Source organism: Phragmites australis, chromosome 23 (assembly GCF_958298935.1).
Source record: "Phragmites australis chromosome 23, lpPhrAust1.1, whole genome shotgun sequence".
Taxonomy (NCBI): Eukaryota; Viridiplantae; Streptophyta; class Magnoliopsida; order Poales; family Poaceae; genus Phragmites; species Phragmites australis.
In genome coordinates this window covers 3,496,172-3,506,707 of record NC_084943.1, presented here as the reverse complement: position 1 = coordinate 3,506,707, position 10,536 = coordinate 3,496,172, and the positions used below count along the sequence as shown (strand labels likewise).

General features: G+C 41.2%; 1 protein-coding gene across 1 annotated transcript; it reads right to left on the bottom strand.

Annotated features, from left to right (window-relative positions):
* Window positions 1-915: 915 nt before the first annotated feature.
* On the bottom strand, window positions 916-4,209 carry LOC133906428 (alpha-(1,4)-fucosyltransferase). Its single transcript, XM_062348325.1, has 4 exons — window positions 3,582-4,209; window positions 2,485-2,658; window positions 1,340-1,916; window positions 916-1,259 (listed from the first exon to the last, which is right to left on the bottom strand). The coding sequence occupies exons 1-3, from the start codon at window positions 4,098-4,100 to the stop codon at window positions 1,347-1,349; spliced, it is 1,263 nt and encodes a 420-aa protein (XP_062204309.1). The 5' UTR covers window positions 4,101-4,209; the 3' UTR covers window positions 916-1,259; window positions 1,340-1,346.
* Window positions 4,210-10,536: the final 6,327 nt, after the last annotated feature.

Genomic DNA, 10,536 nt, shown 5'->3' with positions numbered 1-10,536 from the left:
TTGCTCTTTGGCCTAAATGAAACAAGGACATGATGCCCATTGATTTTATTAGTTCTATGAATAAATTCTGCAGTAACAGGATAGTCGTGGTCAGATGATATCAAAATACCCAGAAAAGTATGTATCGATCTAGAGCTGTGCTTTCATTTCACCCTTCTAAAGGGCTTCACCTTCTAGATTACTTCAGTAGCTGGGTCAATGAGTGACTTATGAGCTTGACAAGCTGTCAGTTATAGCTCATAAACAATGTAGTGTTCTATACCATAGATTATAAGTATTTTGTTTAGTTTCCGCTTTAGATTGTACATGTTAAAAATTTGCACAAAGTACTTGGATAGAGAAATTTACAATCACCTTTTCAGCAATGCTATCATTGTTTGAAAATGCAAGAAATTAGCTTGTAAATGGTAAAGAATTGTCCTAGATTCCCTGTAACCGTAAGGACTAAAATTTGCCATCCAGAGTTGAATTTGAACTAATTAAGACCAACTCCAGTCATAGAAAGACATTTTCTCATTCTGCAAATAAAGAACGAATTCTCGTTTGACACTTTGATCACATATCTTGCTAGTTTATGGCCGAGTTTAGGAATTAACACTAAAACCTTGAAGCTTTGAACAGAACCTGGGAGATTCATTCTCAAACCCTACCTGACAGGAGCTAGTCCAGAAAGGGATTGCGTTGTTTCAGTTTGCATGTCCAGAGTTTCCGAAAGAGTCCATTTATCCATCATGGCATCAAATGGGTTATGCTGCTTATGGAAACTTGAAACGCAATAGATCAAACAGTGAACAAAAACAAATAGACATAACCATGACATCTACACAAAATTAAGGACAGAGCTCATACATTTGTAGCCTTTCCACAAAAAGGACATGCAACATCTAGTCTTTCAGGTATTGTTGGTTCTGTGTGTCAACCAATTTCTTCAAGCGATTTGTATAAATGTACAAATAGTCATGTGATCCATATCATCCTAACAACAGAAAGTGCATCTGTATCTTTTTTTCCTGCCTAAAAACATGAGCCTCTACTTCGAATATTGTACACCTCTCAACTCCAAAGGCAAAAGAGACAAAGTGTAAAAATAAAATAAAATGGCAGTGTGTTATTTTCTTTCAAGAATGTGACAACTTGAGCACTTGATCTTCATTTGAATAGCATGAGCACTTTACATACCATCTGGATCTATTTCACAATCCGAGTTGCAAGTCATTCAGTTCTCATCAAATCGAGGTATATAAGCCACCAAAAGTAGCCTAGTATGAAAAAAAAAAAGGTTATATCATACTGAGTTAGCACTAAAGTAAATGGGAAGTATCCAAGTCAGGATACCAACCGGTCAATCACAATGCATCTGCACTCCTACCACCTCTCTTGCTAAGTACTTCACAGAGTCGGCAAGGCAGTGTGTCAAGGCTCATTTCACGTGCCCTGCCAAAGTTACCCAGGACACCACACCGCCTCCATGCATGGTACTCTGCATAAGCTACAGGGTCATTTGCAAGTGCTTTCACATATGATGCCAGTTCTTTGAGAGAGCTGAATTTGGAGGCATCTATAATTGAATTGGGTGGAACAAAATCCCAGACATTGGGTGCCCCGAAGTATATGGGAATTGACCCAGCTTCCAAAGCATAGAATAGCTTCTCGGTCACATAACTTTCCGTCTTGGTGTTCTCAATTGCAAGAACAAACTTGTAATGTGACATTGCGCAGTGTAGGTGATCCCACCAGTGTGGTGTTCCATTATCATTGGCAGAGCAAACTGGATACATAGATAGCGCCATATCAGGACCACCAACATTATTCAAACATCTCCCAAAGGAATGGTGTGGCACCAAAGAAAGGAAGTCTTTCGCAATATTGTCTCTGTGAGGAAGACACCTTGAAGATGACCAGTAAATAAGTGCATCCTGACAACAGACAGGAGATCACTAGCTCAGATTATTAAAAAAGATCTAAAGGAGAAAGTCTTACTATAGCAGAGCTGATACTATCTGAGAGAGTGCAACACTGATTACGTAAAATTTTGTCTCTCTGACAGGTAAACCACAAATTGCAGAAAAATACAGAAGATTTAATACTCTGAAGTGTGAACTGTTATTCATGGATTGTGATGTGTGAATACTCTTGGTCTTCTTTAAAAAATCTTGCGACAACTCTTGGTATCATCCACTATACAATAGTTTTCAGGCTTGCCATGAAAAAGGTAGAAGGAAGAGGAAAACCTCCAGCTTGGGTGAATCTCTGGGCACCTGCTAATTTTCTAGACTAAACTAACGTGCAGAGATTATCTACATTTTTTTTCGAGAATGTTCCAACTTCCAACTGATGATGGACAGGACAGTGACCATGGAAATCATGTGTGATACACTGACATTCATGTTAAGGAAAAACATAGTTGGAGTCAGGTAATGCACGGAGTGTTAAAATTACTATGTTGGTGAAGTTAAAGTTTTGGCTTTGAAGGTTTTTACTTACATTCCTCTTTTCGGTTGATACATGGTAACTCCGGCTGGTGTGAAATGATTTTCCAGCATATGTTACTTGCACATCATCATTGGCATGGTAACCTATAAAAATGTCCTCAAAACCAGTTGGCTTCCTACTAGCCTCCAGATCCAGATAAACACGAAGAGGCAGACCTTTCATTCTCTGCAGAATATGTTGCATAATGCTTTAAACTAAAACTCAGAAAGATGAATATATTTAATCATTAAGAATACAACAAAGCAAATGAAGATTATTTATTAAACACGAGATGGTGTATGATTCCACAATAAGTCTAATGAAAGGTTGCAATGGTGTAGCTGTGCCACTCACCAAACATTTAGCTACCAAATGACCCAATCAGGATGGTAAAATTAACTGACAGAGCATTCAGCATTGGTACGCTCAGTAAGATGCTATGGGAAAAGGCGCAAGCAATCTATAATACAAAACCTGCCCAACGCAGTAATGTTATTCCTGTTATTGATACTTACAGCTTACAGGTCCCAACTAATACTCAAATCAAATTTCTGAATGAAGTCGTGTTAGACTGGCACAGCCATCCTGATCAAGCATTATCTTTTTCATTAATGCACCAGGCCAATGGGAAGCTATGTCTGTTGTTTCACCAATTTACTCCAACAACCAATCAAATCCCTGTTCTTTAGAAGTACCGGATCATGAATCTATCCCTCATTTCAACAAAGAACTTAACATCCGCACCGAATATTTTGCCAAATCGTTGGCCATTAAGTGTACATAAACAAAGTTAAAACTACGAGCTATATCGCTTCACAAGCATTTTATAACCTAAACAACATAAAAAAGGGAAAGAAGATAAGGAACTTCTCTGGTCGGCACTTGGCAGAAAACTCTTTGCCCAACACAAAAGATTCCAATTTTGCATCACAATTTTTGTTTTATAAGTTCTTGTTTCCACCACTCAACCATAAGTGAGTAAAGATCAGAATTCATCTCCAATTTGATTGCACCTAAGTGTTGAAATTACCCAAATCCACCAACTATCCTAAATAATAGGCCACCGTTGCATCGTCACATGACGAGAAAGAGGGGAAGAAGTCCGGTACCTGCGGCGGCGGCGTGGCGCCCTCGAAGAGCAGCGCGTCGGGGCGGTCGACGGCGGCGGTGGACTTGCTCCACACGCAGCTGATCCCGCAGCGGCACGTGTACACCCCGTCGAGCGCGTCGGGGATCCAGGTCCACCCCTTGACAAGCACCCCGACGTGGCGCGCCTTGAGATCCTCGCACCTCGCGCCGCTCCACCCAGCGCCGCCAGTGACGGAGACGGAGGAGGCCGCCGCCGTGGCGTTGGCGCCGGGCTCCGCGGCGAGCTTGGCGCGGATGCGGGGGCACCCGACGGCGGCGTCCCAGGCGACAAACGCAGCGAGGAGCGAGGTGAACGCGGAGGGCTCGCGGGAGCCGACGGAGTCGAGCGCGGTGGGGAAGCGGGAGGCGGCAACGAGCGGCGCGGGGGTGGAGAGCGAGGAGATGGAGGGGAGCTCCAAGTAGCCGGAGAGCAGGAGGAGGAGGATGGCGGCGGAGGCGAGCATCGGTGCCACGTAGTTGATGCGCTTCGGGACGAGCATCGGGGGCTCCGGAAAGCTTCGCCCGCCCACCGCAGCGCGAGATCTCGAAGCGGAAGGAAGAGAAGAGGAGGAGGAGGAGGGGAGAAATGGAAGATTGGAAGGGGTTTTTGCGTTGAGGTAGTTTTGCGTTTAGGCCCTTGGAAATCAACCATTTATAAAATGGGTGGGTGGTGGTTGGACACGTGGCGTAGGAGACTTTTGGAGAACGCATGCTTCCATTCGTGTCCAATTGACTATTGTTCATCCTTTGACTTTCGTGCAGGTAAAAAAAATTAAGCATTATGGTGGAAAAAGATACCACTTAGCCCAGGGGTAATAAAATCATTTGAGATCCAGAAATCACTACAGGGAGATTTTCTAAAATTTACAAATATCGCGAAAACTGTTTAAAATTCGGTGAGAATTCGCTCAAATACACCCAATCAGATTTGTAAATAAGAGGCAAAAACCGACCGAATCGATGATTTGGTAACCGCTCGATTTGAACCGAAAATAGCTCGAATTTCATCGAAAACCGATCGCATTTCTCATATTTCATTTGTGATAAAAAAAACCGTTCGAATTCGATCGAAAACTGCTCAGTTTTATCGAAAACTACTCAAGTTAAAAAAAAGTAAAAAAAAATAGCTCAATCTTGTAAAATCGATAACTAATTCATCTGAGCTTCAAATCAAGTGAAATAAATTTTGTTGGTTTCCTTGTAACATGATCTACGTGATAAAAGTATTTATACTCATAAAAAAGTTGTATAAGTTCTATGAGAAAATGTATTTTCTAAACCTAGTGAAATGCATAGTTAATTCTTTGCTAATCCAAAAATCATGAAACTAATTTTTTTAGTCTTCTTACATGATCCTATATCTTTTAAAAATACATGAACTCATGAAATAGTTATTGTAACATGCATGATTGTATAAATATGTTGCAACTAGATTAATTGATAACTAACCCATCATATCTCCAAATTAGTGAAGCCACTTTTTATTAATTTACTTATACTATGATTTATGTAAGAAAAATAATGGTAGACATGAAAAAGTTAATTACATTATTATTTCTTAACATGTTCACTTTATGCTTGTAAATTTTGTAAAAATCATGGAGAAATTAATAAAACTCTAAATGAAGTGAAACCAATTTTAAAGATCCTCTTAATATACACCATACATAAAAAATATATGTTTGCATATTAAGCTTTTCCTTAACGTGATGGGCCAAATCATCATGTTCATACGACCCATTTCAACATTTTTTTCGTTTGTTTTCAAACTTCCTCTCCATGAAATATGATAAAAATGACATTATTTTTGAAAAAAAAATATTCATATAAGGTTTTGGAATTGTCTCTATTATTTTTAGAGTTTTGGGTGATTTCTTTATTTTTTTATCTTTTTGAATTTTTTGAATTTAAGTTCGAAAATCAGTCGATTTCTAAATATGGTGCGGACCGAATTGGCCAACATTCGTGAATACTAAGCAGTTTTCAGTGATTTTTCAAACCCTGCCTTAGCCCCTCTCTGACTTCGCCGGCCTCAACCAACCGGAAGCAATCACCCAAAAGAGCTATTTTGATGGTAGATACGAAGCCGAAGGAATAGTTGATGCAAAGCAAGGATTTCGAAGGCTAAAATCTACGAGAGGTTGAGGATCACGCCAAAAGGACATCCGATGCAAAATGATGAGCCTGAAGGTCAAAACATCTAAGAGATGATTACCTCAAAGGGATACCCAATACGAAATGAGGAGTCCGAAGGCTAAAACCTCGGTCGTGGGTCGAGGATCACCGAAGGCGTCGATGAAGCTTGGAGAGCCATCTGATGCGAAATGAAGAACTCGAAGGAACAAAAGCCGGAGGAAGGCCCAAAGGGGGGAATGTTCTTATGAACATGGGCACTACTGTAATGTGAATCTAGGTGGTTGGGGTATGGCTATAAATACCTGACCCTATTGATGTGATGACATGAACAGTTGATATACCATAAAATACATGTTCATTGTGTTGTGATTTAGGTCCTAACACATTAGTACTATATAAGTAATTGTTTATCAAACTTGTATGTAAGTATATCCCATCCCCTTTTGTAAAATCGATAAAGTATTTCTGGAACGTGGCAATTCCACAAGGGACATTTCAATTCGTTTCGTGGAAATTCTACGAGAAAACATTCCAATTCATTTCGTGGAAATTCCACGAGAAAACATCTCAATTCATGTGAAGTTTGTGGCTTTATGGCTCTGGTTCGACTTGTCAGTTTTCTTGTATTTTTCCCCAAGACGAAAAATGATGTGTTTTGTTGAAAAGCGAGTAACGAGCTCCCGTTCAGTCATAAGCATCGACCGGAGGATCCCATTCGTAGCTTATCAAGTAGTGAGGCAGCCATTTATGCCTCCAGATGAACTCCGCAATCCTCACCCAAAGGCGGAGACATGGTTCCCTTGGAAGGTGAAGGCCATGTCACTGCCCTTCTTCCCTGTCAGAGCCAAGCTAATGACAGCGAGCAAAGAGTGATAGAGCGTAATCAGCCATGGATGAATCCCCATTGATTCCACGCATGAATCAAGGGGTCCATGATGATCCCTGCATTCATCGGAAGGGACTGGCTGGCCTTGTCTGAAACTTAAGGCTTTATCAGTTTCCAGCGGCGGATCCACAGGGGGGAGGGTTCCCTCGGGAACACTTAATGCATGTTTGGCAAAGCTGTTAGATCAACTTCTAGAGTATAATCAACGGGAGCTATATCAAACGTCAGTTTGCAGTTTTCAGCTCTCAAAGTGATTCTAGGGGAGTGATTCCCTAAAATGAACTAGATATTATGACTGAAAAAACCAGTTTTCCCTGATTCACTTCTGTAGGAACCCCGAACCCGGGTTCACCTGTGCCTCCTGTATCAGTCCCTGGATCAAGTAGCTGATACGCCCAGAATTCAACATAATGATATCAAATACATACTTTGAATACAAATAAGGTAAAAATAAATACCTAAAAAGCAAAAAGATGGTCTGATGGACAAGAATCCACAATAGACCAGCCAGACAGAAGAGCTTATAGTACAGCGGAGCGAAACGACGATGCAACCCAATTGCCATAGGCAACTCGGGTGCGGACACGACCTTAGACTTCTTCTCTTTGACTTCATCTGGATTGAGATTGATCTCCAACTCAACAATCTGAAGCAACAAGACTGAGTATAGAAGGTACTCAACAAGTCCTATACTACTTCAAGGGGTTGATAGATGCATAATGGATATTTCAAGGATATGGCTTTACGGCATAGTTTTAAGCGTAAAGCAGGTTTTATGCAAGTATCCAATTATATTCTCGACTATTATCCTATTGAAATAAATGTAACAAAGCTTTTGAAAATAGTTTTAAAGGTAACAACTGCAGGCATCTTCTGTTGGTACTGAGTATCACCTCAAGTCCCCAACGTATTAGATGGTAACCTAGTAACAAAGTTGTCAAAACGGTTTTAAAACCAGAATCAGGGTAACAAGTTATATCTAGGGGTTTTTGATCTTGGGAGAGGCTACACTTCACTCCGCAGTCCCTTTTATCACAACTGGTGTACCTCTAGTACCACACAACTTCTAGCGGATCGAGCCCGGAACCTCATCACACGGACATCTAGTCCACACACTCACTCATTAAAACGCACGCATCCGGAGTCTAGTCATCAGGGTTACTGCTTTCGCATGTCCATGACTGTGGACACGGATATTCGAATAGATTTACACTCTGCAGAGGTTGTACAACGTTACCCATGCGATATGCTCAGCCTCCAACCGTTGCAAACGGAGGAGCGAATCATACCGAGATCCTCCAAACACCTTTCCTACTGGGCTTTTCTACGTGATCCATCAAGCTCTTCAGGTCTCGTATAGAGGGTAGACCCCCGATGATCGACTGAGGCGGAAACTCCTTCGCACAGAACCTGAAGATACTTGGCTCAACGTTGCCTCTCAGGCCTCCAAGTATTATGCCCAACCCAGTCCAGTGAAGAAAAAGTCAAGTCATGTCCATTCAGGACGCATGATTGCACGGGGGTGGCTAAGCATGACGGCGCAATGACTCGGTCCTTAACCGGCCAGAGCAGGTATCTTCTGGCAATGAATACCACAAAGGTTACTCAAACCCCCAGGAACATCCTCGTTCAGAGTACTACTCCACCTACCCCAGCTAAAACAGTTTTCACCCATTTTTACACATCTCCCACCATATCCCACACGATGTCAAGGATTTCACAACCATCACAGAATTCATAACCATCAAGGATTCATGGTATATGAGTTATCATCGATAACAGTAAATCTTGTCTCCGAGGAGAGGTGTTTTAAAAGCGATATCTTCGAGGAGACGTATTCAATCCTAAGCATGCTAGATATCATGACGTCGTCCGACGTTAATATAGATAACGACAGGTAATCCTAGGGTGATATGTATTCTGGATAATGATATGTAAGGTATGGAAGTGTTGATAGGATTAACTACTACAAGTAGTTTTGTAAAAACGTAATACATAGCACATGCGATAATAAGTCCGATTTTAGTTGATCATGTATATTATTTAAAAATATAGGTTTAATATGATCAAGGAGATATGACTTGCCTTCCTGAAGGGTCAATTCATGATTGGTCTTGTCGTTCAAATCTTTTGGGTTCTTCTTCATCATCATGCCTCGCCTTTAGTTCCTTCATCATGTTCTTGCTTAGAACCTTGACTTCGAGCCTACGCAGATTAATGATAAAAAGCGCACAATGACTAAGCAAATGAACACCAGAATAAAACCAAGAAATAATAAAGCTAACCTAGAGAAAAGACGATCGGCAACTCTAAGCCATACAAAGCTAATACACAGAGAATGATGAGATCATCTAGCGAAGATAGGCTAAGCTATTAACGTAGTTGTTTTATTAACCTAAGAGAAAGCCTAAACAAATCACGATTAACTAGATGAACATTTATTAGTTTAATTGTCAAAAGACGACAATTAGGGTTTCTACGTGCAGGTGAGTGCACGTGTATTGACATAAACGTATGTGCGATACTTACGTCTATATGTATGTGAGCATGTATACATATATACCTAAGTATAACTCTAGGCAATTATACGTGCTTAAGTGTGGAGATTAATTATTCTAATCTATATCACTAAATACGGTTACTTAGTGATTAATCTTAAATTCTTAGTGTTGTTTAATTTTCATACTAATTAAGCTATATACTATAGCTATGTTAAAAGCATGCATGTAATTAATTAATTAGGTTAATCTTTTCTTTGAATCTAATTAATTAATTATTAAAAGGTTATTCAATTAATGAATTATTAACATTTAAATTATTGTATCATATTCTAATGACAAATATTTATTTATTTAGCCGCTACACTAGTTAATTTATCATTAAGTATACTAAGATTAATCCTATAGCTTAACGCATGAAATAATGACCCACTCCAATTAAAATAAAAACAATCTTTAGTTTATTCTAAAAACCATTCTCTAATTAACATGACGATCGAACCTACACTTCAGCTAGATTAATACAAGCAACTAATCCACGATTATAACCAACATAATTATTGGAATTAACTAACTTCAACTTTATTTACTAAAGACAACATCTAATTCTAGGTTAAAGCCACAATACAAAATAAATATCAAATGAGAAAATTAAATGAACTCCAAAAATTACAAGATTTGGCTGGAAGATAGATTATGGAGAAGTTATGGCTCCGAGAAGTTTTGATCTAAATTAAATCTGAAAAATACCAAATGGCACTGTTCATGAGTGGGATCCACTGGTGGGGCCCACTGAACAGTACCAGGTGTGCCCAGATTGGGCCGGGTCCGGACCTTGATGGGTCGGACCGGGCTTGGGCTGCACAGTATAGGCCCGCTCGAGCCTTGGGTTGGTTGGTTAACGAGCGAAGGGAGCTGGGTCGGCCCACAGGGTGCGGCCTATTGGTGGTTGGGCCAGCCAGCCAGCCATTGGGCCGAGCCAGGCCTGCTGGCCAGGCCAAGACATGGCCCGAGTAGGCTTGCGCGAGCAGCAGAGCGGAGGGGAATTAGCCGGCGGCGAGGAATCACGGTAGCGCAGCGCCCAAAAGCTCGTCGGGATCGGGTTTTCGCCGGAGTTTCACAATGACGAGTTGACGCCGAAAAGCTCATCGACGGCGGCCATCGGCGAAAGCAGTGTGAGATCAGAGCCGAAGTAAAGGCAGTGGCACGGGAAAAATCGACCAGCACCTCCCCTGCACGGGGAGGGCCAACCTGCAAAGAAAGGAGGCCTAACGCCTCTAGAGCACACGGCACGATGGCTGGTGACCACACAGAGTGCATAAGCACGTCGGCGACGATGTTTGCATGGCGGTGCACGGCAATCACACAGTGGCACATGGCAACAAGCAAAAAGGGGGCTCGAGAGACGCCTACATG